The sequence below is a fragment of the Mus pahari genome, chromosome 13 (genome assembly GCF_900095145.1).
Source record: "Mus pahari chromosome 13, PAHARI_EIJ_v1.1, whole genome shotgun sequence".
In the NCBI taxonomy this organism is placed as follows: Eukaryota; Metazoa; Chordata; class Mammalia; order Rodentia; family Muridae; genus Mus; species Mus pahari.
In genome coordinates this window covers 14,033,430-14,061,327 of record NC_034602.1, presented here as the reverse complement: position 1 = coordinate 14,061,327, position 27,898 = coordinate 14,033,430, and the positions used below count along the sequence as shown (strand labels likewise).

At 38.7% G+C, this 27,898-nt stretch overlaps 1 protein-coding gene across 3 annotated transcripts; it reads left to right on the top strand.

Annotated features, from left to right (window-relative positions):
* The first annotated feature begins 192 nt into the window (after nucleotides 1–192).
* On the top strand, nucleotides 193–27,898 carry Vstm2a (V-set and transmembrane domain containing 2A). 3 transcript variants are annotated; one of them, XM_021210782.2, is made up of 5 exons: nucleotides 193–552; nucleotides 2,406–2,572; nucleotides 4,016–4,066; nucleotides 5,619–5,955; nucleotides 23,555–27,898. In XM_021210782.2, exons 1-5 carry the CDS (start codon nucleotides 474–476, stop codon nucleotides 23,629–23,631), a joined length of 711 nt encoding a protein of 236 aa, XP_021066441.1. In that variant the 5' UTR covers nucleotides 193–473; the 3' UTR covers nucleotides 23,632–27,898. The 3 variants fall into 3 exon arrangements, with proteins under 3 accessions (XP_021066441.1, XP_029401212.1, XP_021066440.1); XM_029545352.1 differs by having other exon boundaries at nucleotides 23,417–27,898; XM_021210781.2 differs by having other exon boundaries at nucleotides 194–552; nucleotides 23,677–27,898.

Sequence of the window (27,898 nt, the reverse complement as noted above, 5' to 3'; positions counted from 1 at the left end):
GGCCCCGCACCCCACCCCCGGCCGGCAGGTGCGCAGTCCCGGCACTCAGAGAGTTAAAGGCATCATTGCAGCCATTAGAGGCAAAGTTGGGCGCCGCGCGAGCCCAGTCCGCGCCGCCCTGCGCCCGCTCCACTCGCCGCGGGCTCGCTGGGCGTGGGGAGGGCGGCGAGCACGCAAGCCGAGCGACTGACGTGGGACGAACTGCCAGGTAGCGGAAGCAGCCAGCCGGCGGCGGAGACACTTCACGCGGCGTGGCAGCCCGGGTCTGTGCCTGAAGCCTCCGGATCGCAGCCAGATCGGTCCAACCCTCGCCGGTCGCAATCCCCTGTGTCCAAGCCACTCTTTGCTCTGAGAGGCAGCATGCGTGCAGTATCGCGCCCCAGGCTCTGAGAGCAGCCTGCGGACACGCTTGCCTGCCTGTCTTTTTAGGTTTGGGGGCTTTGGGCTACACGGATGTGCCCCACTCCCTTGGCATGATGGGGATCTTTTTAGCGTCTGTTGGATTTATGTTCTTTTCCGTGTTATATGTACAACAAGGGCTTTCTTCTCAAGGTAAGTCGGTTGCTTGTAATGTGTTTGTGGTGATGCGTGTGTGTGTGTGTGTGTGTGTGTGTGTGTGTGTGTGTGTGTGTGTGTGTNGTGTGTGTGTGTGTGTGTGTGTGTGTGTGTGTGTGTGTGTGTGTGTGTGCTGAACCAACTCGAAGAATGGACAGACAGCTGGAGAGTGACTCAAACCAAGCCAATAGTGGGTTTAGGTAGTATCAATAGTGTTCATCTGGGCTTTTTCTCCCAAAGTTTATTAATTGCAAGCAAGCCAGGTTTCCAAGAAAAATCTAGTAAATGCCAGCCAGGTAATGGGTGAGTTCCTCAGTGAGCTCATACACAGGTGTGTGTGTGTGTGTGTGTGTGTGTGTGTGTGTTTTCACTGTGCAGGAACAAGGCAGCACTCAGGAATACAAAGCTGCTCTTTGGAAGGGGCTTCTCCTGCCAGTACTCTCTGGAGGCAGAAAGCTTTAGTCCCCTTCTCTGGTCCCTGTGACTTCTTCCCCATGGGTTTACCAGAGGACCCACAAGGAGCTATGAATTGCATCATAAGAGGCAGCAGCCTGCTGGGCCCAGTTGTTCAGGACTTTGCAGGCTGCAGTGGTTGCTTCAACACCATGAGCAAATCACAGTTTTTGCCTGCTGAAGACTACATCACTTCTGCCAGCAGAAATGCCCGGTCCACTAGCTAATGTAAGCAGAAAAGCCTTTTCAGACACTACCTTTGGAATAGTGTCCATTTCTATAAAAACATGAGATGTTCACTCTAATTATTGCTCAATTTGGGGTTTCATAAAACAGTGAAAAGAGACACCCAGATTCACTGTCTTTAAGAAAAGAGGAGACAGTGGCTGTGATCGTTGCTGCCAGCCCTTCAATCACCCTCCTTTCATATGTGTGCCTGTGGTTGTCCCCTTCTCTCTGCCACACATAAAAGGCTCCTTCTAGACAGACATCAGCTCTTTGCAAAGTACCCCTTGGATAAGCTAAGAACAATCGTCTTCTTAATAAGAAAACAAAAATTCCATGTTCAAGGATCCCTCTAGGGAGGGAGGGGATTTTATTTTTGTGACTTTCACATAGACCTATTAATCTTACAAGCTGGCAGTGTCAAGGTTGGTTGCCAAGGGGCCTGACAGGGTCTCTGTGGTGTCTTCCAAATAACCTTTGATCTGATCTAAACACGAGATGTATGATTGTTCTATCTCCTGACACATTGCAATTTACAATGGCTTGAAGGGAACAAATGTGAAGGTTAACTTGTGGAGATGAAACGTATGCCTCTTAGATAGTGTGCAACTTGTTTCACTACTGTGGGCTCCAGAACAAAATTGCTAACCACTGTTTTGAGAGATTAAGAATGGGCATTTTGACATACACTTATAACCCACTTCTAACAGGAAACATCCCAGTTAGTCATAGATTTTTGAGAAACTTAAGAATCTAGAGGCTTCCTCATAGATCATTCTGACAGATGGTCCAAATTGCACCTCCCTGGGTCTCTCAGTAAGTTTTAGGGAATGCTGCAATCTGACAAAAGATGTTTGGATCTAACTCTGGGCAGCTTGGCTAACAGAGAGAGCCATTGGCAAGCTCATTAACCTTTCCATTATCTGGACCTGATCAACAACAAAGTGATTTAGGCACTACACCAAGAAGAAGACATGCAGAGGCAGAGCAGTGGGGATGGGGAACCCCACAGGGGTGTGCTAAGGGCTTGTTGTTGCTGTTTTTCTTTTCTTTTTTCAAGGCCCACGAAAAAGAAAGGCCAAGCAAACAAAAACTTGTGTTGAGTTCTCCAAGAAAGAGACATTAGCAAAGCTGGTGTAGATACACCAAAACGGTGCATTTCTGTCTTGCAGCAAAATTTACCGAATTGCCGCGAAATGTGACTGCAACCGAAGGGCAAAATGTGGAGATGTCCTGCGCTTTCCAAAGTGGCTCTGCTTCAGTGTACCTGGAGATCCAGTGGTGGTTCCTTCGGGGGCCAGAGGACCTGGAGCAAGGCACCGAGGCTGCAGGCTCGCAGGTAGCCATAGCTCAAAGCCCACAGAGCCCTCCCCCGCGCCCCCCCCCCCGTCACTTTGTTAGTTCTGTGCAGGTCTATCTAATCATCAGCCAGGGACCAAGGCACTGCCCATGTGGCTTCCTTGTGCTAGGAGAGTGAGCAAGGCTGAATTTGTCCTAGTGACAGTAAGTGTAAAACACCTAGGAAGTCCCAGGATCTGAGAGAGACTTTCCCAATTTAGACTGGAATTAAAAGGCTCTTAGTAACCGGTATTATGGAGCTGTCCAAACAGGCAATTGTGTCTCTGATACAGCTCAGGACATCCTCCCACCCTCCACCAGCCTTCTGTTTTCCCAACATCAAGAGGGATGTTCCTCCTCTCCCCTCTATTTTCTTCTAGATTCGTTCTCTTTCGTTCTCTCTCTCTCTCTCTCTCTCTCTCTCTCTCTCTCTCTCTCTCTCTCTCTCTCTCTCTCTCTCTCTCTCTCTCTCGGAGGGAGAGAGATGGGCAGGAAGGAAGGAAGGAAGGAAGGAGGAGGTGGGGAGGGGGAGGAGAAAGAGGAGGGGAGGTAGGGGATGGGGTAGGCAGCAGAAAATCAGGGAGAGGCCCTGAACTGGAGAGGAAAGTAGAGCAGGCGAAGAGTAAATGAGGAGGGAGAATGAAAGAAGAGGAGGAAGGAAAATCTAAAGAGAAGCTAGAAGAGTCGTGGTATGAGCGGGAACCCGGAGGCCCACGAAGCTAAAGGGACTCGGACCTGAGACCTAGAGGATGAGAAAGTCTGTAGAAGAGAGCTGCGGACTGGTCACCAGCGAGGGCAGAGATACAGAAATTCTTCCGGAAAACTTCTATCCCACTCCTGTCCGAACCTGGGTTCTCTGAACCCGCAGGCCAGGCAGACTGAACTGCGAGGGACAAGACCTGGCAGCGCTTTGACGCTAGCACCGGGGCAGCCAAGGGGAACACAGTCTTCAGGGATGCAGGGGATCACAGGGACTCTCCAGAGTGTCTCTAGGATAGAGGAAGCCGCCAGAACCTCGGTTACCCTTGGTGAACGGGAACCGCAGAGACCATGGGAATGCTTGGGGACGACAGGAACTCTTCAGGGTGTCACTAGGACAGAGGGGACCACAGAGACCTTAGGGATTCTTGGGGAGAGCCGAGGTCTTAGTGATGCCCAGGGAAGACATGGAGACCCCGGGAACTGCTTGGGATCTGGCGCGGGGACGGGGAAATTCAGGGATTGTTCCAGGGAGCGACAAGGGAGGCAATCCAGCCACTAGCCTGGCCTCGGGACTGAGTGCGGTGGGACCTGGGTCGTTCTTCCGTCTCTTAAATTGCTTGGTCTGAAGCGTTTCAAGAACGGAAGGAGGTGATTTCTTCTAGCAGTTGGGGCGCTGCAGTATCGCGGCGACTGGGACTGAAGAATTCGGGCGAGGTTGAACATTTGCACCCTTGTCCTACAGGTGGAGCTCTTACCCGACAGAGACCTGGACAACGATGGGACCAAGATTAGTGTGAGTGTCACGGGGACCAGCGACAGGGGGGCACATCCTTTAGTAAACTGCCAAGCAGGCCCAAGATGGACATTAGTAGAAACGGCTTTAGATGTAAAACCGTTTAATTCATTGAACTTGAAGAGGTAACTTTACAAATTTAGAATGAAAGGCAGTTCTCTCTTTATACCTCATTAAATCCCTAAAAAATGAGTCAAATTTCGAGTCCATAAATAAAATTGCATGTTTTAACCATGTAAATAATTACAAATTGGCTATAGTATTTTTTTGTTAGCTAGTAGGATGATTGCACTGTTTTTTTTTATTAATCTTGTTCGCACTCACCTAACAATGAAGGCCTGCAATACTTCAACATTAATAATTTTAATAATTCAAAGTAATAGAAGTACCTACTCTCAATATAAAATAAAAATCTCAAGAAAACAAAAATGAAACCATCCACTAGGACTTTGAAAAGTAATGAAGTGGTGTAACTCAATTTGGATATTATTCATAATTCATGTAAAGTACTTCTGAGCCGGGCGTGGTGGCACACGCCTTTAGTCCCAGCACCCGGGAGGCAAAGGCAGGCAGATTTCTGAGTTCAAAGCCAGCCTGGTCTACAAAGTGAGTTCCAGGGCAGCCAGAGCTGTACAGAGAAACCTTGTCTCGAAAAACCAAAAAAAAAAAAAAAAAAAAGTACTTCTGAATACTGTATTCAAATAAACCACAAAACTATAAAACCAAAGTAAATATACACCTATTGTCTGCCGATAATATAAAGATGTGGATTATTTGTAATAATTACAATAGCCATGGCTAGAATATCCTCCATCATCCTTCATTTCTATGTTTGTAAAAGTCAATCATATCCTTAAACCTGACATATGTAATCTTTGAGTCTGTCGGTCATGGATTGACATATAATAAATATCAAATTTAACTGCACATATTTATATAATACACAGTATATATTTAATATTATATTTTAGACATATGATCTTATTATTAATCTGGATAAAATTATTGGAGTAAGTGGGGTTGACTTCAGTTTTGAAAATCAAATCAGTGTTCCATTAACAGCATCACAAGTTTATATAATGACTGGAGCATATTACTGAGCCTTATTCTGTAGCCTGAGTCCTGCTACCCTCTGTTAGTAGGCAATTGGGAAAAAATATTACTAAGTCTATAAGTATTGTCTTCAGCAAAGTGCACCGTCTTTTAAACTATTATGACCAACACTCCCCTACCTCTTGCCCCATATTTGAGGGAGTTGGCATATAGCTGTAAAGAAGAAAAATCTATGCAGTGTCTCATCCAGCAGAGTCAACCAGGCAGAGATCAGTCTGGGAAATGAGGACAGTAGAGAGTCACTCTGGCACTGCCAAAATTGCACTTCTGACCTCTCAAGTCTTTGAAAAGGCTTGCTCATAGAGCAGGATAAATAATGACCTCCAGGTTTGTGCTACGAAGCCAGTAAGATGCTTAAGTCTCCCAACATTAGTACATTTAAAGAGTGGGAATAAAACCTTTTGATGTGAAACTTTGTTTTTCGCCTGCAATTTTTCAGACAGTGAAAGTCCAAGGCAATGATATCTCCCACAAGCTTCAGATATCCAAAGTGAGAAAAAAGGATGAAGGTTTATACGAGTGCAGGGTGACTGATGCCAACTACGGGGAGCTTCAGGAACACAAGGCCCAGGCCTACCTGAAAGTCAATGCCAACAGCCATGCTCGGAGGATGCAGGCCTTTGAAGCCTCACCTATGTGGCTACAAGACACGAAGCCTCGAAAGAACACGTCATCGGTGGTTCCCAGCAGTGTTCACAGCTCTGCCAACCAACGAATGCACTCCACCTCCAGCCCTCAAGCGGTAGCCAAAATCCCCAAGCAAAGTCCACAATCAGGTATGAAAACGCATTCTGAGCCTTTCATTTTATCACTCACAACCCTGCTACCCAGAGCTCAGTTCAGTAGCATAGAGGGATTAATATTAAATGGCTTTTCAAATAGGAGACTGAGTTCGATTGAAATAAGGAGACATGAGCCATTGAGAGCAGGAGGCTGGACGTTCAGGATGAGTTTGCTCCATTAATCCCTGGCACTGTTTCATATCCAGGGATCTGAGAGCTGCACCTTTTTTATTCTCCCCCTTCTTTCTGTATTTACACACTATAAGAACAATAAATCATGTAATGTTGGCTACATTATAAATGCATGTTCATTTTCTCTACAGATTTATGTATCAATAATGACCCAAATTAAGAGGCTTTCACTTAATCAAAATGGAAATGAAAAAGACTCACCATAATCATCCATATATTTAGTGACCTCTGGCTTTAAGCAGAGCTATTCTCCAAGGGCTTTTGATTTTGAAGGAGAAACTTCAGCTGCCTGAGATGAAATTGATGGTGATAATGGCAGGAAGTTAGGAGGGGGGCCAAGGAAGCAGTGCAGAGATAAGGCAGCTCCTACAATGTGCCTTGGATGCCAATTTGGAAACTTAGTCACACATCTCTCGAGTCAGCTGTGCAAGTTAAAGTAATTCTGAACGGCATTAACTTATGCAATCGTTCCACCAATGGAAACTCACTCTACTTCTAACCTTGATGTGGGATAAAGGCTGGCTGGGTTGAGCAGGCTTGTACAAGACCCCTGGCTGTTCTATTTTCTCAAATGCTTTGCCTAACACAGGATAAGGGGAGCATCCTGCTCAAGCACATACCTAATATACATGGAATCACTTGTGATTTATTGCTTCTTTCTTTCCACTTGCAATTTTTCTGGAAGTGAAGTCTAAGATAATACTATCCACCGAAAGCTTGAGATTTCCAAGTGGGGTTTATGCGATGAGTCCTTACAGAAGTGCAGGGTGAGTGAAGTCAGCTATAGGGAGCTATAGCAACACAAGCCCAGGTCTACCTGAAGGTCATTAGCAATAGCCAATGCACACCTCTAAATTCTAGCTTGTTCATATGGTTAAGAAATATATGTGCCAGGTCTGGGGTATAGCTCAGTTATACAGCACTTTATTAATTTGTGTAAAGCCCTGGATTCAGCCTCCAGCATCTTAGAAAAAAAAAATCAATCAATCAATAAAAACTAATAAAATTACGTATGCCAACATGCATCTCCTCTTTATGCTTCTTGTTTGAGTAGACATGATGTAGATTCATCAGGGAGCTCAGATGGGGTCCTGTTCATTCTCTTTGCTTTAGATGCTGATGAGACTCCTGTTACGTTTTAATCACATTAACATAGCCATGTGCTGAATGATGGCTGAACCTTTCTGGAAACCAGTTTTTCTGGCTTCGTTTAATTTTTCTTGTGATCTCTTTTGTTTCACAAATTCAAAAACAAAGCCCGTAGAGCTACTAATGGTTTCATTGTGAGAGTACACAAATGGCTATATCTCAATTACATTTCTTAACTATTATTTTCCAATGATGAAGCTGTGATCTTTTCATCTTCTTTTATATTATAACTCCAAGAGGCTAAACTCTACCTGCAGAATTACAACAGTCCTGGACAGTCAATTTACAATAAAATTAATGAGAACTCTAAACCCTAAAGAGAAGTTATTAGCATATATAGAATATTCCAAGCTAGACACCATAAATCTGTGTGATAAAGTCAAATGGAGCAAATATTACATGTGAGAAACTAAAAAGAATGAAGTGTTCTCTTTCTAAAATATCCTATCCACTTTATGATATAAATTAATGTACTCTAAAAATATGTACTTTATTTTGCTATCTCTCTTGGAGCTGTGATTGGAACTAAATTATGAACTGAATATCTTCAAACAATTTTCAAGTAAAATTACTGCTCATTTTGCATCTTCCCATCAGCCCTGTCCTTAATGCAAAATTGCTTTCCTAAAGGTTAAAGGAGAGAAGGGTGTTCTCTTCTGGAATTCTTTATCCAGTAAAAGCTTTGTGTCACTCCCTTCCTGGCTGTAGCAAAGAGGAACCTAAATTTTCTCAAAACGTTCAGTATTCCTTCTTCTACCAGTCGATAAGGGAAAAATCTCATGTACTTTTATCCACAGCCTCTAATCATCTTGTTCAGAAGCCAAGGCTTTCCAGCCACTCTAATGTGTTGTCTAAGCTTCATACCTGCAAGATTGTCTCATACCATACAGTAATTGAGATGAATATTTACACATTACATAGACATTATACATGTGACACTCCTGTCCCAGTTAGTAATTTTGCTTTGCAGCTTTCACAAAAGACTCAAGTACATCTTATTACCCCACCTCCTTTATTTACTCATTTACCTTCCATGTATGGAAGGCGTGACAAACACAGAAACACAAAAGTGAAAGGCACACTTACTCCTTCTGCAGGACTTGTTTAGTTTCCCATTTGGAAAAAAAAATAAAATGAAATAAATTTTTTTTAATTTAAAAAAATTGTTTAAAAAAGGATATCCATAGATTCCATAGAGTGTGAAGTTTTTTTATGGTGAAGACATAAAATGAAAATCTTTCTGTGAGTGGCAAAGGTCTATAGTAGCCTTTTATAGTTTATCAACAGATATAAAGAGGCTTACATCATCTATAGCACTGGTTCTCAGCCTTCCTAATGCTGTAATCCTTTAATACAGACCCTCAGGTGGTGATGACACGAAACCATAAATTTATTCTGGTGCTACTTCATAATTAAATTCTGCTACTCTTGTGAATTATAATGTAAATATCTAATATGTAGGATATATGATATGTGTCCTCTGTGCAAATGTAGTCAGGCTACTGGAGAGGTCATGACCCTCAGGTTGGAAATTACTTTTCTCTAGCATCATCATATTAACCTGTGCCACAATAAACTAGTTTCTTTGGCTCTTTGTTTTTATTACACTCTTTGGCTTGTCTATTTAGATTCACATGCTTAACTCTAAATTCATACAATTTTCCTGTCAAGTAATTCCTGCATCTTTACAAAGGACATTAACTATAGATAAGATCTTCAAATTGTTTTACAAGTTAATTTAGCTTTAAAGCAAAATTAAGATGAAAAGGAAGAGAGAAAGCTGTCTTGTGACCTACTATACATCCTGTGACCTTCCATATTCCACCAGACATAATAGTGCAACTAGTCCTAGGTTTTTTTCCCCAACAATTTCATCAAAGCTGGGGTGTATATGTGTTCCTTTCTTTCTTGTAATTATTTTCTTTCTCTCTATAAAATCTTTCATAAATGACAAAGTTATAAATTCTTAACTTTTAAAACATTTAAATTTTATTTTTATTTTATAACCAGAACGAAATTTGAAATAATAAGAAAAATATAATGCAAACAGGTAGTCAAAACTTTCTTACTACTTTCTTTTAATCTTCAGTTCTTTAAAGCTCGCTCCAGTTCTGTGTACCTGGGACAGAATTTGTTCATATCAAACCCAGGTTCCCATCATATTTTGATCTACTATGTTTTATTTTTATAATGCACAAAGCTTAGAGAGAAAAAAATGCCATCAGATTTAATGCATGAGCCAATCAGGGCATGAAAATAGAAGTTAATGAAATGTTCTAATGGTGCTCCAAGGAGGAAGAAACATCCTCCCTGTTTGATTCAATAAAGTCTCCTTAGGAGAGGGGGCTCAATAACAGGAGTGCAGTTTATACCTTTCCAGCAGAGACAGTGAAGGAAGACTTCTCTGAGAGGAAAGTGGGGTGACCACGATGTGAAATGTCAGGGTGGAATCTTGTAGCTAACTTTCCAGAAAGTTGGAGACTTCCTCTAGCTCCTTCCTACCCTCCCCCATATCCCTGAATGACCAAGCTAACCTGCCTTTGCTTTTGCTTCCTGTCTCCTCCATTCCCCGTCTGCAATCATTCAGCAGCTATGTTTCTCCTACACTGACCGAGCCTGCTTGCCTCCTTTCTTCTCTTTCCTTCTCCTTCACTGATCATTCCAACCCACCTGACTAATAGACAAATAAAACCCAACGGAAGTCATCCCCTCACCCTCAGTTCTCACTGGGCAAAGCCAGGTCTTTGTGAGTGTTTGCCCAGCTGAAGCCAGTTCCTCCCAGAAGAGTGGTATCATGCTCTCTCCTCTTTCTACCTCAGTCCCTCAGGGTGCTGCTCACTTCTTAAGAGTACTGCTGATGCCTCTGTCATGTCCCTGATGTCCATGGCACGTTCTCTTATAACTTATCCTTTCCAACATCTAGGCAACACTGGTTTCCTTATGGCCCACTTCTGAGATTCTGACCTCTGTTGCATGTGAAGGCTGGTCCCCTGTTCTTTGTCTCTTTCTGATTTATTTTCTCCTTGACATCACTTTCTTCTATGATGCTATTCTTCTGTTATTCATAACTTCTTGATGTTATCCTGTAGTTCTGACTGCTAATTTCATTAGAAAATGTTTTCATTCACAATTCTAATTTCCCTCAGGAGATCCAGACTGGGGTTCATATTTTTCCTTTTAAACATCTCTGAATGTGGATACTCAAAGCCTTGTGACAAAAAGGAGCACATTTGTTGGTGCTCTAAGTAGAGTCTGTTTTCCTTCAGCTTGAGATTTAGTTGGCCTGGGACCAAATGCCTAGTAAATTTTGGGAAAGTTATGCAATTCCAATTCTAGGCCTTATAAGAACTCAAAGGCATCCTTACCTCTTGGGGGGCAGTCACCATGAAGAAGCCATCTTGAACACCCATCATTCCCAGCCAGCTTCTAACCTCAGCCCCAAGTTCATCTCCTACAAGCAATGCTCCCTAATCAGGAAATAAAATCCACTGTTTCTTCAGCAAGATCTCCTTCATCAGTGTGGTCATAGCTTCTCTGAAGCCAGTGTTGTCCCTTGTGTTGTGAAAAATGCCTCTTTTCACTCTGCAAACCTTACGTTCAGGCCAACCTAGGACTGCACTAACTCTTCCTTGGAAACAGATAGTAGATAGTGTAAGAAGTTAAGACGGCCCTACATGCCTAGAAGTGAATATTTATGCCACAATCTCCCAAATGATGTAAACTATGGACAGGGATTCTTGAAGTGAATCCTCCACACTGGCTATGCAAGAGAGCATGCGCCACTTTTCTATTCTAACACCCCATCCAACACCTACTCAGTTATAGCCTCTGAAGACAAAAGGGACATCTGTATGTTTGTAAACTATGAGAATGACTAGTTTTCGAAAGTCATATGGAGCAAGAAAAGAATAAGAGATCTGTTCACAAGGTTGCCAGCACCTCAAAATACTCATAAAGACTTTTCTGTGACTACTGTATTTTTCTAGTATCCAGAAGGACTTGCAAAGCTTTTTTTGCTTCACTCCAGGGATGAACAGCTGTGAGTGGAGAAAGCTGGCGGTGGTTAAGGATGTCTTTAGTATTGTTGCTACGTGTGGAGCCTCTGGTCACTCAGTGGGAATGCTGGTTCTCTGAACTCTGAAACATAATTTTTTGTTTTTCTACCATGATATTATCCTTAGAGCTGAGAGTCAGCTGCTGGCAAAGCTGCCAGAAGCCCAGGGCTCACTGGAGCTCCTCGGCTGCTGATAAACATGGCAGCTCTCCAAGCGTGGCTCGGTACAAAACTCCTTAAATCAGAATCGCAGAATAATTGGAAAAGTGGGCTGAGGAGCTCAGGTCCTTTCATGAAGAGTAATGTGGTATATAAGCAAGAGCCGTTCCTCACTGAGGTACAGAGCTATTGTACAACTCAGATATTAACGTCGATATTTAGGATAAGTTAATTTGACCACTGTTGAGCCAAAAGGCAGCTGCGTAAGTGGATGGCCAGTGAATAAGGAGAAAAACAGAGGAGAGGCAATGAATTGGATATCACAGACCAAAGAATGTACCAGAGCTGCTAAAGTAGGAATTACGTAGATCAGGAGTCCAGACAGGTTAACTTTTCCAGAAACCATTAGCAAATTTTACTAACTGAAGCCAGTTATCTTCTCCCTGAGTAGGTTTCTCAGATCACAGTGAAGGTTCTCTTGAGGTTTTTAAGCCCCCTATTAGAAGAAGCAGAATCTGTCGTACTCTAAACTGGGTTTCAAATGGTGTGTCTTGTGATAGGCTGTGGAAGTGCAAGAAGCTGCTGCTGTGATATAAACATCTTACTGGGTAGATGACAAAAGGATTAGAAGGCTACTAGACATATTTTACCCTTTGGATCAAAAGACCACACATCTTGAAAGAGAAAGGAACGGCAGCATTCCTTCTCCAAGAGAGGAAGATAATCCACACCTAGTTCATGTCTTGGTTGAGAAGCCCAGGGGGCTGGACTCCTTGCCCTGCCTCTGATACCAGCAGAGGAATAGAGTACTACAGTAAAGAAAATGGAGCCATGATCAAAACTGTATAGCTCTGTGGTTTTACTTCTCCATTCTCTAACAGCAAACTAAAGCAAAAGTCCTCAGACTTCTGAGAATTATGTATTAAAGGCTTGGCACTCAATAACATCTTAATAGTAAATGGTAACCAGTTACAATGTAACCACTGCCCTCATTGCACAGGCTTGCATGTTATTACCAGCACAAAGTGATGAGAGTACACTTGATCATCCTAATCTACAGGGCATGTATTTCAGGACCCATGAAATTTTAGATAACACGACCCTACGGATACTGTTCTCTGCTTTTGTGCACATGCTGATAACCCAGTTTAAACTATAAATATGGCATAGGAAAAGATTAGCAAAAGCAATCACAAAGTTAGAAGTGCAATTTAAAAAGCCAAGACAATGTGGTTTCTTTAGAAAAAATATCAAGACAAATATTTTTTAATATTTTTCATTTATTTTTGTTTTGTGTATATGGGTATTTTAACTCCATATATGTCTATGTAACATATGAATGCAGTATCTGCAGAGGCCATACAAGGGTACTGAATTCTCCTAGGCCTGGAGTTTCAGATGTTTGGGAACTGCTATGTGGATGCTAGAAATCAAACCCTGAAAGGGCAACCAATGGTTTTAACCACTGAGCAATCTCTCCAGGCACATAAGACAAATATAATTTTTGGAGAGCAGTTGACCATAGATAAGTGAGACAAGAGAAAGAGAAAACTGTCGCTTAGGAGGAAAGCTGTAAATGGCTGGGTCCACCTGTTGTATGAGACAGATATTTCCCTTTGGGGAATGGAGATGTGATAAGTTAAAGTCTTCTAGGTTTGTCTCTTGTTATTTCAAAGCTTTCTTCCTCCTTCTGTCACAGTGCCATTAGTAAGTGGTAGGTTTCCATCTATACAACCACATCATATTGGCCAGAAGCTATTTTGCTCAAAGTTGTGATTATATCTTTAATGTAAAGTGCAATAAAATTTCAGAGAATTTTAAGAAATGGATCTGAATAAGCAGCAAGGCTTCGAAAGCTATACATATACAGACCTTCTCTCATCTAAATTAGATTCAAGCCTTCAACAAAGTCTTTGAAAAATCTCAAATGATTAGAGATACAGCTAAAATAATACAGAAATGAAAATATTTTCTAAACCCTTAACAGTAAAGAAAAGATTAAGTAGGAAAAGAAAGAGAGGTAAAGCCAATAATGGAAGATGATGAAGGTCTAGTTTGTAATTCCAGATGAATACAGACTGATTCCTCGACTGTCTTCCAGCCTTTTATTGTGGGTGACCTTCCCTCAGAATCACGCTGAGGGATTTATGCTTTTATCATAAATACTGATATGATAATGCTCATGTTCTACGTCATTTCTCAGTTTTGAATAAAATAGTAGATTTTACAGTCTAACAACCAAACTTAGCACGTAGGTGAGGTCAGTACTTCCCACCCTCTTCCTCCTCCCCAAAAGCCTGTACCAGGTGGCCATCTTTTAACCCTCAAGAAACTTGAGACCCAAGGGAGTGGAGAGATGTGGTGGGGTGGAGTAGGGGTATGGGGAAATCCTCTTGGAGACAGGGAGTGGGGGGGAGGTATGGGATGTGGAACAGTCAGAGGGCAGACCTGGAGGGGGATAAAGATTGGACTGTAAGAAAAAGATTAAAGAAAAAATAAAATAAAATAAAAATGAAGAAATCAAAGGAATACAAATGAGAGTAGAGTGAACAAGATAGGAAAATTCTGAAATCTTGTGAAATGATATAAGTTAGAAACAAAAATAGAGGAGAAATTAAAAGAAGCAAATTAGATTCTATTTCCAAATGAAAATAAAATCAAAAATTGAAAGGTCAAGTAAGAAAGCCGAGGCTCTGAAATAGTTAGCAGGTGAAAATGACATTTTACTGTAAGGAATTTAAATGTTTAATTAAGTTTAATGGAAACTTGGAACTTGAAACAATATTTTTGTATAACTCTTAGAAAATGAGGTAAGCATGCCAATAGTAAAATGTGCTGTGATTATGTAAGCTTCTGAGCGGAGGAAGTCATGTGATAAGAAGAAAAACTAAACTAACATACAAACTCAATTCAATCCTGTATCTAAGTATGATGCCGAGGGAGGAAAAAGTCAGAACATAATGGAGACTCCTCAATCGTGCTCAAAAGAAAAGGATGTAAAGGACCCATTTTTTTAAAAAGATAATAAATAACAGGTCACCTATATGTGAATGGAGCAACTTACTGAGATAATTTAAAGCCAAATAAATAAACACTGTGTGCATTTAGATGGCTAGATGCAGTACTTCAGTTGTCAGACTCTTTGCAGTTATCCATATGTTTAATGAAGTTAAAATCCTAAGTAATTTTTCTAAAATTGGACAGGCATGATTGTAGCCAATGCTGCCTACGGTCATGAGATTATCAAGGTCCTAGTGAATTGGACAGAACAACTCTTCCTAAGGACAATTTGATTTGACAAGGAAGGTCAAATGTGGGGCTTTAAATTTGTGTTCTCTGAAATTGTATTTGTGGGAAGTAAGTTCTAGATCAGTAGTGAATCAGATGCCAACTTCTGACCATTCACACTCATGACAAGTTTTCTTATAACAAAAAATGCTCAGTGACTAAAACCAGAGAAGCCAACTGATGAATGTATTAAACTATACGTTAAGAATTATGACGCTTTTAAATCTAAATTTTATAGAAAATTTAATGACAATAGGAAGATTATACACATATATATTATATATATTATTATATATATTATATAATCTAGCATGAGAAACTACAGGTAACAAAGCCCTTAAATGAAACCATATCATATGTAAAACTTTAAACGAATCTGATATATGTGTTAGTATTTCTTCTAGGCTCCACCCAACAGTTACCTGGCAATAGCCAAGTAGGAACCTGGCTTGCTATAAAAGGATTGTTTGGCCTCTCTTAATCTCTCTCTCTCTGACCTCCCCCTCTGGTGTCTCTCTCTCTCTCTCTCTCTCTCTCTCTCTCTCCTTTTCTGCCTCCTCTCTTTCTCTAATAAACTTCATTTCATATTAGACCTGTTTTGTGGCACTGCCTCGGGGGAGAGAAGGATTGCCTCAGCATGGGTCCACTACAGAGCCCCCTCCCGCTGATCTACCACGTTTTACAAAACATCATTATGTTTATAGAAAACTAATAAAACAATACATGAAAATGTATATTAAAAAGTAGAGATGTTAATATTTGATGTTCATATTTATACTGTCAGTACAATAACTTGCTTCTTTGCTATAAATAAAAGTAAAACAATTTAATGATTAAACTGTGCCAGGTGGAAAAACAAAAGTAGGCATCTCATGACAGTGCCATAAGAAAATTAAAGCAATACAGCTATGTGACATCAAGCTCATGACAAAATTAAAATAGATGCATGTTATATATGTTCACATGTTTATAGTGAAGAACTGTTATGAAAGTATTATACTGAGAATTTCATGTAGGATATAAAATTAGGAATATTTTATCCACATGCACATATGCAACACCATACTTTCTGGACGCTGAATACAAAATTTGTCTATCAAAACATTGTTTCTAAGCGGAAAGATTTGAGCTTGATGAATTTGTAAGTCGAGCACACATAATAGCCATAAATAAAATATTCAATCTGTTGCCCTCTCAATGAAGTGGCTCAGCCTCACAATTCAAAGAAATACTAAGAAGATGGGTGTGTGTCAGCACAGGGAATGTCAAGTAAATCCATACACAGGAAGATTTATAAACAAGAGGCATTAGTATTTAATCTGACTATGTTTGACCCAAAGCAAACTGTGAAACCAGAATTTCCAAGTCCTGGTTTCATTGAGCACACAATTATGGAACTATTGGGAAGATAAAGACAGAAGGTAAAATTAAATAAAGCAATTTTATCTTCAAAGTCATAAACATTTTAGTGAACATTAAATAATTCAGTCAGATACTCAAAAGTTTTGCTGTATAAATGTGTAGATAAAGCTCTGACAGAATCTATGGTAATATCAGTTCATTTCTTGTATCATTGATATGTCATATGAACAAATATGCAAAGGCATCTTTTGTAGTCAATTGTAAAATATTTCATTTATAAATTTTCTGATTATGGCTTGAAGGCAACTTTCCCATTTCTAGCCTTAATTAATGTGGAAAGATGCTGCATTAAAGGAGCAATCAATAGAATTACAACTCCTAAATGTAGTAAAAAAAAAAAATGGACAGAACCTGAAAACTCTATTTCAAACCATCTAAAATATTATAGAAGATTTAGAGCTATGAATTATATCTTGGTGTTTTTCACTTTATTTTAGGGCCTCACAGTGTTTAGCTAATAAAATTAGGGTAAAAAGAATGTTTAGGATTTGAAGATTTATGTTTTAATTTATCTGAATGAAAACAACCAGGATACATCATTCTTAAAAAAGATTCATACATTTTTTATATAAATTGGCCACTATTTAAGAAAATAGCTTCTGGCCACTTATATAATAATGGCCAGAGAAAACTGGAAAATAGCACTGGGACCACTCCATTACAGGTTTAATGATAAACACCATGCTGGTATCTCAAGTGATACTTACTGATGAGTTGTATCTAGAAGGTTAGAGGAACATTCTCTGACACCAAGTTTTCTTGATCCTTTGATTTGCATGTCTTTTTTTATTAATCATTTTATTCATTTACATTTAAAATGATACCCCCTTCTCAGTTACCCTATCAAAACCCCCCATCCTATCCCCTCTACCCTTTGCCTCTATGAGGGTGCTCCTCCACTCACTTACCCCCTCCTGCCTCACCAAACTATCATCTCCCTAAGCCTCATTGAGTCTCCAGAGGACTAAGGGCTTCCCCCTCCCATTGATGCCAGATAAGGTCATCCTCTGCTATATATGTATCTGGATTGTTTGCATGTCTTGATAAGGTGACATTTTTAAAATTATTCATAATAGAATTTCTAATTATTTAATGCTGATAGCCAAGAAGATAATCTCTCTTATATAAATATCTTATAAAAAAGTATCATAATTCAGAAAAAATTAAAACAGCTAGATTTATAGAAAAAGAAAAGAGGGTGTGGGTGGGTAAAAACCATAGCACTAAGTTAGTAAAAGCACACATAGAATCTTACCCCTTTGCTTTATATTGAAGGACAGTATTGTTAAAGCCATAGCACTAATGGTTTCTTTGTTTTGTTGGCATTCAGTGCTCCAATAGTTGCCACCTCAAAAAGCAAAAATGTGCTGAACAGCAAAAGCTAAATTGTAAGTTCTGTGAAATTATCATTTTACAAATCGTGGTGACATCATTTCAATTTCTTTAAGAAGACTGTGAAATTTGAAGTTATGTCTTAATAACTGCTGCTCTTCTTCCTTTCACAATTTCATTCTGAATTCCTCCACTGTCTTTTTTTTTAACATGAGATATTTTCCTTCTTTGGTAAGGAATTTCCCTTGACAGTCTTGAGGATTGAGGTCTGTACAAAAACAGGAAATGAATGAGAAGTTCTTTATTTTACCAGTTAGTGAGTAATTACCTAAATATATTTGCTGACTTCTATTTCATCAATGCAGGTATCATTAAAACACATTTCTATGTCTGCTACATTTAGCATTCAACAATTCTAGCTGTGGTGCACTTTGTATTGGCTTCTTAACTCATGGTCAGTCTTCATGCTGCTCTTAGGTAGACAGATCATGTGCAAAGCTCCTGTCGTCACACTCCAGTGCCATTCTATTTTTCTCCCATTGTCTTCTTCATTCCCCAAATACATAAAGGTCTCTTATAAACCCAACACATTAGAAATGGAGACAGAGAAAACTTAGGTCTAAATGGCAAGGCTTTTAGATAATACCCCAATCAATACAGAATGTTCCAGGTTTTCTCTTTGCCTAAAATCAGTCACTTCAAAGTTTAGGTATCTACAGTCTAAGGAAGACTGGATCTGTAAGAGGAATGTTGCTTCCTTCCAACTAAAATCATTGTAAAATTACATCTTTTATAACGTTTATAAATTTATTCATTTTTCCCTGTGTGTCATGTGCTCATGAACACACATGCATAGACACTGGGCATATTCCTCGATCACTTTCCACCTTATTTATTGAGCCAAGGTCTCTCAATTGAGCCCACAATGCATTGATTCATCATGTCATTTAGACCTAGAATAGAAAGACAATTAAACTTTCTCTTTGATCCTCAGTAGAAAGCTCTCTAATTAGAAAAGGCTGTGGTTTACCATCCAAAGGAAAGCAAGGAAAGAATCTTAAGTTGCCAACAAGCCAGCATACAGCAAAGTCAGTAATTTAAGTATTAAGTCAAAATGATACTCACTTCTTCATAAAAGCTAAATTTCTCAAAGAAATTGTCACTGGACCCTTAGGATTTTGAATAAAAAGCTATCATTCTTAAAAATATTTTAGGATAAAAATCATACTATTATTTGATATTTCCCCTTAGTAGTGATTTATTACAAGCTATTTGGAATAAAGTTGTCTTCAAAAGTTAGCTCAATTCGTTCCCACAGTCATTTTCACTTCTTAAAGCTGGCATCTGTAATAAAGAAAAGTATCTCAGAAGGACTGGTCTTTTCTGGGGCTATAAGAACAGAGACAGACTTCTCAGACGACAAAATATCAGACTACTGCTATGTTTATCTTGGAGGAATTCTGGTTATATGATGAGTATCTCTGACATTCATTCTTGCAAAATAAATATTCTATATTTGGACTAGTGGAGCCATATAGGCAGAGAATAGCCTTCCTTCTCCTTTTTTTCTTGTTCCTGTTTATGATATTAGGTAGTCAGGGAGGAGAAGAAGAGGAGGTTCTCAGGCAGCACATGTAGAGAGCCTTGTTACTACACCGAGTAAAAGTTGTATGTGCGTAGGAAAGTCATGCATAAAAAAATTCTAGGTCAAAAGAGAGTAGATATTTAAATGACCTTTGCATGAGTTCAAGTTTGAAGTACATCTTTTCACTTCTCACTTGGTCATTTGATACGTGTTCCTGGTGGTAACTCTTCCAAACCATGAGCTATGTTATTCCTTCCATCCCATAGCTAATTAATAATGGCATATTCAAAACCTACCCTGTCTTTTTTTTTTGTCTTGGGTCAAAACCTTGGAAAAAGAAATTCTTAGCCGAGTTCGGTCCAAATAATGGTGAACCCACACCTCACTTAAACACTTAAGAGACTTTGAAGAAACTAAACTCTAAAAGTTTACTTTTTGAAAAGTTAAAAACAATGTGCCATGTGTTACCTGAAACATTATAAAGCCATAGCTAAAATTCACTTGGGCATGGGGATGAATCCATATCCAATATGTATCAAGTCGTAGCAAAAAAAAAAAAAAAAAAAAAAAAAAAAAAAAAAAAAAAAAAAGAAAGAAAAGTATGTGAAATAGGTTTATCTCTTGAGCATACTCTTCAAATGATGCCCTAACAAAGTTGAGGCTCTTGAATCACTGCCACTAACCCCAGAGCTCAGTCAGGAGCTTGTCATGGCTCTTAGCTGAGTCTACTCAGACTTCTTGTATGTGATTTTGCCCTAATCTGTTTTCTGTGTATCTCAGACTGAATGACTTTCTGTCACTGAGGATTGTGTTCTTAATCTGAGCATTAAGCATCTGCTATTGCTCTGAGGAAGAAGACTCTGTCTATAAATGTTTACTGTCTTGATACATCCAGCTCTTACATACATCTCACCTGTTTTGTAGATCATAACTTTGTGCAGTTCAAATAAATGCTAATGGAAAGTATGATGTGGGGCGGGGAAGCTAAATTCTTCCATCTGGCAGAGGAGAGTAGCTTGGGGTAAGAGGAAAGAAACAATTTACCTGCTGGCACAGACTCAACAACTAAGGAGAAGATGGAATATAACCCTCTATAGAATGTGATCTCTGTTGATGACCTGGGACAAAGCATAGCTGTTGGAACATTTGATATCAGAAGGCTATGCAACACATACCATTGCTGGCTCAGTTGAGGAAATTGCCAAGTCTTGACTGTTGAGCTTGGGTCATTTTTGAATTTATTTAAAAACAAACAAGTTAACTATTCTATTATTTAACAATAACGACAATGGTGGTGGTGATGATGATGATGGTGGTGGTGGTGGTGGTGATAGTGATGATGATGATGATGATGATGATGAAGGAATTGCTAAGACTTTTTCTTCATTGCTCCTTGATAAGACTCATTTCTCACACCACAGAGGATTGCATGTTTGTCTGCATCTTTGGAGACAATGCAAAATTCATGAGACCTCAAAGAAATGGGAGCTAGGCTTCTGCATTTCACAGACTTTTAAGACGTCTTGTACATCTCTTTTCTGTTTACAGTAGAGAAAATATCTCCAGCAGGTTTCACAGACATGGGAATAACACCCGAAAGTGCCCTAGAAATGTGATTAAGGACAGTAGAGTGTGGAGCAGGTGCCATTATTGGCTAGCTACATTCTAAGGGGCATAACTTCTAAAAGTGTAAGAAAGCTCTTTGTCAGATCTGGCCTCTCCTAGCCCAGACTTACTACCTGCACATTTTCTTCCAACAGTTTCTTACATAATGTCTTTCCTCTTCACAGAATATTTTATATTAGAGATGAAAGTTTAAAACTTCTAAAGGCATTTATATATATATATATATATGTATATATATATAGTGAATATTTAACACCTGCTTAAACAAATTCTGGTCTTTGTTTTTAATGGATCAGTGAGATAATATGTAAAGAAAATTAATTGAAAACAATGTTAACTATATGACAAGGCAGCAGAAGAAGAGTCAAAATACTTGCAAAGTTCAGAGGCCAACATGTCCAGTCCTGTGGAGAAAAAAGATACAGAGGACAACAGGTCACCTGAGGGCAATGACTGTCTAAATGTATAATAATTTAGGGCAAATAATAGGTTACACAGTTGACCTGGGAATAGAGGAATGAACACTAAATGAAATAAAGCAGGTGACTCTTTTCTAAGGCAGATCTGGCTTAATAATGTGAAGAAGGCCAAAAGAAAAAAATATAATACATGTGTAGTTAGGGTAATTTTAGAAGACATATAATAAGTAAATGTCTCATATGAAATCTCAGAAGTGAACAATAGAAGTTGGAATTCGGGGCTTCTGACTTCAGCTTGGCTTATTGTCCCACAAAAGTGAAATGTTTCTGTATGGGAAAATAAGAGTATCAGCGGGGTTGCTATGTTCTTCTTGATAAAACCAAACAAAAAATTTAAAAATAAAAAAGTAAGAAACAACCAAACAAAAAACCAGTACTTTTAATATTTCTATGTAACAAACAAGAGTATGTTGGCTGACAGTATTGTGTTCTGAAACCAGTATGAATATTAATGAAAACAGTGATGTTGGTAACTTGTTCCAATCATATAAGTCAGATTACAGCAGTTTAGAGTCTCAAATGTCATTGAGGAGTCCATCTCCATGCAAGACACAAAAAGAAGTGACAACCACTCCATGATGTGATGAAACAGGATATAGAATGTACCACATAGAACAAAGTCTTAGGATTGTGCAGCAGAATTAAACTCATCTAGTGTGCTAGTGAGCACAGACACCTAGAATGAATGAAAGATTCAAGTTCTGTGTTCCAGTGGTGGATTGTGTTTCCAGAGGCAATTCAGACTTCCAGTGGCCTTCAGATATTTTCAACCATGTACAACTGGCTTATCTATTTTCCATTAAAACATTCATGTAAATTATGCTTTAACTTGCACATGCTAGACATATGATAGGAAATGCCAAGTGTAAATGAAGCAGCTGTTCTTTTATTAATGTGCTAGAGGGATGATGGACCAGGCATGCTGCGGAAAGAGCAGATCTAAGAAATGAGCATCAGAAAACTGCAATTTCAGTTAGAACCCAACATCTAACACTCACCCCGGGCAGGGAACTGCTAATTCACAAAATAACTCCCAGAATGAATCCTTTTCTCAAGATGTGCTACTTTCGTCCTTTTAAAAATTTCTCTTGGTTGAATATACTTGCGTCCAATCAACTTCAATCAGCTATTAAGAGAACTGTTCATAATTTGTCGTTTTCTTTCTGTCAAATATCTTTCTTCAAAATCTAACATGAATACACTTAGTTGCAAACAGTGAATTAGGATACATGGGGGGGGTGGTATTTTTGGTTTTTGTTTTCGTTTTTGTTTTTGTTTTTTCATGATTTCTGTACTTAGAGCCACATGGGGAATGAGGGTAACTTTTGGGTCTCTGAACTTTTTCACACAAGTTGAATTCAGAGCACTTACACAGTCTCCAGTCCTTAAGCTGATGGAAGGAGATACCAGGTACCATACACAGGCTACCGTGTAGACCAGCAAATTAGAGTCAGCATCAGAGAAGCCTGGCAAAAACCTCCAAAATGTGGGTCTTTCAAGGGCCATCCCAAACCTCCACATGGTTACTCAGTAGCAGCTCTTTGAATGAATCAGTTTCTGTCATTACAATTAAAGAACCGAGATGTTTTCACTGAAATGTCAAAAAATTTGAATTCTCACCCTTTTTCAATTCCTTATAACCATTCCCTAACTAAACAAACAAAGAAGGAAGCATGTTTTTTGCCCCTCATCGCTCTAATATGTTTGCTTTACTCATATGTCTTAAAGTTGACTGGATAAAGAAGGATTGTGACAGTACAATTTAATACCCTCCCTACTGTACCCAACTAGTTTCAGAGCTTGTTCATTACTGATGTCACTAGCTCTTCCCTAGACTTGAGGAATAAAGATTGAGAAAGGTCATACTTTAAGTTGTTACTAAGAGGCTGTATCCTCCACCACAGTCCTCAGCATTGATCAGCACAGAGCTCTTAAGCTTTGGATTTCTCCTGCACTTTCACATTAACAAACTAGTGAAATACCTTGTCTCAGGGACAAGGGTAGGAATAACCAAATGACCATAAGAAGTGATACTCACACAATTTCTTAAGGGAAAAGTGTTCGGATTCGTTCGTTCTCAGAGTTCCCAGCCGCGGGATGGCATTGTTTGAAAACAGACACCACCAGCTTCTTGGGACTGAAATGTTTTGTATGTGTTGTTGTTTGCAGTGCATGCCAAGACATTCATGAGCACCAGAGCCAAGCTGGCGAGCTAATTAAATATATATATGTATATGTTTAAAACAGCCTAATAAGGAGCATTGGAAATCTTCAAGATGAGCGAATATCTTATAACTTCTTCCGCAGGTGCGAGGATAGCTACAAGCCATGGACTTTCTGTCCTGCTTCTTGTTTGTGGCTTTGTGAAGGGTGCTTTGCTTTAATCTAAAGTGCTGACTTTTTTCCAATATCACTTTCTCTTCTTAAAGCAAAGAGCAAATCGCCTGTAAAATCTACGGAGCGGACAGCAAAGTTGACCCTATACTCCAAGCACCATTCTGCACCCCTGTACTCTAGTTATCTACACAAGGAGCATCAGCTTCTGGAAGCATAAGTGAAGACACTGTCACACGCTTTATTGATAATATTTTCTTTGGGAAGTTGCTGATCTTTTATTTCAAGAGAATTAATGTGAAGTCATAGGACATTTTCTAATTACAAGACCAATTTTTTTTTTCCTTTTATTTCGACAAAGAAAACCTGCATTTCACTGACTGCTCAGGAGTTGGCCTGAACGACATCAGTATACTAAATATTACCATGGATTCCACCAATTTCCTACCAAGGGACATCTAATCTGCAAGAAGCAAACAAAGATGGAAAAACCTAAGAAACACAAACTGTCTCAAACAGCACCCCAGCTGAGGAACAAAACAAAAAGCAAAATGCTGAACATGGCAAATCAACACCAGACAACTTTATTTTACATACGGAATAATCAAAGAAGGTTTTTCTTTTTTTTTCACTTCCTTTTTGCCCCGTGGAATTTATCTTGGAGTTTCCCTTTTTTCCTTGATTGCTGTTTTCTTTCAATGGTAGCAAGTGCCAATTATGGCCCATCCTTGTCAATCCTGGGAAGTTTATAGTCATACACATTGAGTGTGGTATCTATCAATGTATTTTAATTCATTTGGCAATTTCTGTATAGGCAAACTTGGCAAATTCTGTAAATTGCTTATAGTATGTGTGATATGACTTCAAGGTAGATAGGCTATGACGCTCATGCAAGCTGACTTTCTTCATTCTATATACAAATATATACATGAGCATATATTAGGCCACCAACTTCTTTTTTTAAAGTGTTGTTTTTCATTTGTACCTCATGTATTGTGTGAATTTTGTAGCACATTTCTCTGTTCCACTGGTTTGACCGCTACAGTTTGTCTCTGTTGTTCTCTACTTCCTTCTGGAAAAATTTAAAATTGTGTATGTCTCTGATAAATGAATTAATTTTGTTGTGTGTATGCTATGTTGGAATTTGCTGTGTTCTTTTAAACATGTATTTATTAAGGTTTAGGGATCTTGAGTTGGGTCTGAAGAATACACACCTGGTTTTTGACAGATTTCCTCATGTTCCAAATATTCTATCTCGGAGAAAGAAAGACCCCAAGTGGGAAAACTAAGAAGACATTTTGACTCCCCAAGATCCTGGAAGAGCACTTCACACTCTGACTAAATAATGTTGCTTCTTTTGTTCTTCAAGACTTTTTTTGTAGCTTTGTCTTTCTGTTATTTGCTGCTAATTATATTTTAATGTCTCCTAATTAAAAATTAAAATGTGATTGTTGGCTGAATACAATATGCAAATGACTGCAAAGCCCATACTGAAGAAGATAGGTGTTTAATCTTCACTCAATAATTATAATTTTAAATAGTCCATTATTATTTTTTGACCTTATGATATTTTGTTCAGACCTGTTCTAATTACATCTTTCTCTGGCAAAGAAAGATAGAACAATCAATAGATTCCCTCTTACAGTATGGAAGGGTTGTGGCTTAAGAAAGAATACATCCAGATGGTCTTCCAGAGAGATTATTTTATTTTTCATTATAAAACCAGAAACCATATATGTAGGAATGGTTCATTCCTAATGTAAGGCCCTAAATTGTAGCTTGAAGGCAAGGAATGCATTTGTTTTTTATGGTAAAGGACTGGCCTCTGGCATGCACATATAAGCAATGTGAATATTTTCATAACATGCTTGACATTCTCCTTTAACAAATATTGTTTTATGGTAAATCTTTCCTTGCCATTTTCTTCTTTCATTTGATTCATTATTTCATTCTAATGAAGAAAATAAAGGTTTAATTATGATACTTTATTAACATACAAATGTATTTTCTTTCTAAGTTAAATATCTGAAAGTTGTAAAAATGATGGTAGAGAAATATTACTCGTTCGGTATCTTTAAGCTTTAAGAATCCCATACATTGCAGTATATATTAGAATACTGATTTAACATCAAACTGGGGGGAAAATCATGTATTATACTTTTACTCAATGTCTAGGTAATGGATTCAGCTAATTTTACAGCAAGCAAAACATGTACCCGTATCAATAATGTTCACCATGCTTGTAATAAAAGGGCATATGCTAGTTTGGGAAGAATGCTCATTAGATTCATTGTATCAGTGTCCAAAATAATAAAGACCTGTTTATCACTGTGTGACCAAAGTTCACCCCACCCTCCACTTTGTAAAAAGAATATCAAAACCATCTGTTTGCTCCAAACTCCAAAAGAGTATGGAACTTTAAATATTAGAACAGAAAATACAGCAGATCAATGAGACATTCTAAATACTTGTGTACTATATTGTATTCCTTTGGGAATATTACTTTCTATGTATCCATGACAATGGAAGTGGATAGAAATGCGAAGGAGAAGTATCTGGCTTTCTCGACCTTGTTTCCAAGTTTATACAGTATTTTTTTATGAGAGACTTTTAGAATGCTGAAATTGCTTACTTTGTTTCTTAAAGAAATATAGATAGTCTAAAAGGCAAAGAAAGCAAATAAAAATACTCCTGAACAAAGTAAGACAATGTAATTCTTGAAAATAGGAGCTGTAATCTGTGTTAGTAGGTAGGCTTCATGGAGTCTAGAAACTGGTTCTGTTTGTAGTCAGTCCTCCATGTCCTTAAAAAGCACATTGTAGCAACTATCCATGTGGTATTTGTGCTATATTAAATCCCTGGAGATGATTTAAAGTATAGGAGGCTGTGTATGTCATAATATTATTCCATTTTATCTAAGAGACTTGAGTACTCACACAATTTGATAGCCAATGAATGGTTTATACAGTCATCTATCTACAGATGCTAGGACAAGAGCTATCTATACATGAATGTTCCAATATTCATTTTATAGAGATGATCCAGCATGCATTAATTATGAGAAGTATTTTAATCATGGTGTTCTCCCTGATAAAGAAATATATACATGATTTTGTGAACCTAAGAAGTCCTTATTACTATTTGTTTTAAGTTATTTAACTTAAAAGTTCTCAGAAGCAAGATATGTTACACACACCCACACTTGGCAAATAAAACATATTTTTAGGCCTAGAAAAAATTTTAAATTTATTACACATGGGATGGAATAATAGATAGAGTAATATTTGTTGACTTTTATAAAAGATGCTAATTTTTTTAAAAGGCAGAGTGACACATCCCTGTAATCACAGTACTCAGGAGATTGGAACAGGAAACTAGTTAGTGCACGTTCAACCTGTCTACATGGTAAAACCCTGATTCAATAAAAATTAAAAGAAAATATGCTAGTTTAATTTTTGCAAAAAGCACACAGATATTATTCCTGTATTAACCCTATTTAAAAAGCAAAATATAGAATGTACTGTTAATTTGTATAAAGAATATTCACAAAAGGTAAATGCAATCTTTCTTGGGGTAATACATATACTGATGATTGTATTTTAGATGTAAGACTATGAAGCTAAAACATCTTGAGTGCACTAAGTTTCAAGTATTGATACCAAAAAAAAAATTTATTTTAGAATTGTTCATTAGCAAAGGAAACTCTTTGCCTGCCATTCAGGAAATGTAAAATGTGAAGCACCTCAGTCATGAAATAGATAAGGTTTTTCCCTATACAAAGTGAGAAACAACGGAAAGTATTCAAAAGCAATAAAATATTTGATGTCAATAAATTTTATGAAAACCCATTAGGAGGCTACAAGGAGAGTGCTTGAGAGGTCAGTGAGGTTGCCCTGGGGATGCTGGCATGCCATTCTATGTGATAGGAAACACAGGATTTCAAAGAGGGAGCAGCAATGCCAATCTCCGGAAGCAAATGTCAGGTAGATTTGTCCAAGACCTAGGCTATGAACAAGGGCATCCAGAAAAAGAGAGAGTGGCAGGGGAGGAACATGAGAGAGAGTATGAGGTAGAACTAGTCAAGGGATCTTCAGAGGGTCCTGAGACCAGACACAAAGCCAAGCTGGAGCTTGCAAAAAGCTGTTAGAAGTTTTATTCTTTTCCTAGGAGACAGGCCTTTCCTGCCATCCTGAAGCTTTTCTGATGTTTACTGTCTTAGCAACTCTTTTTGGTTACAACATTGAAGTTTCCAAATTGATTGTGATGTGTATATGAGAGAGAGAGAGAGAGAGAGAGAGAGAGAGAGAGAGAGAGAGA

Excerpts from the sequence above, each read along its gene's own strand:
- Vstm2a (XM_021210781.2), top strand. The coding sequence starts at position 474 with ATGATGGGGATCTTTTTAGCGTCTGTTGGATTTATGTTCTTTTCCGTG. Across the intron at positions 2,573-4,015 it reads CCGAGGCTGCAGGCTCGCAG|GTGGAGCTCTTACCCGACAG; the intron begins GTAGCCATAGCT and ends CTTGTCCTACAG. Across the intron at positions 4,067-5,618 it reads ACGATGGGACCAAGATTAGT|ACAGTGAAAGTCCAAGGCAA; the intron begins GTGAGTGTCACG and ends GCAATTTTTCAG.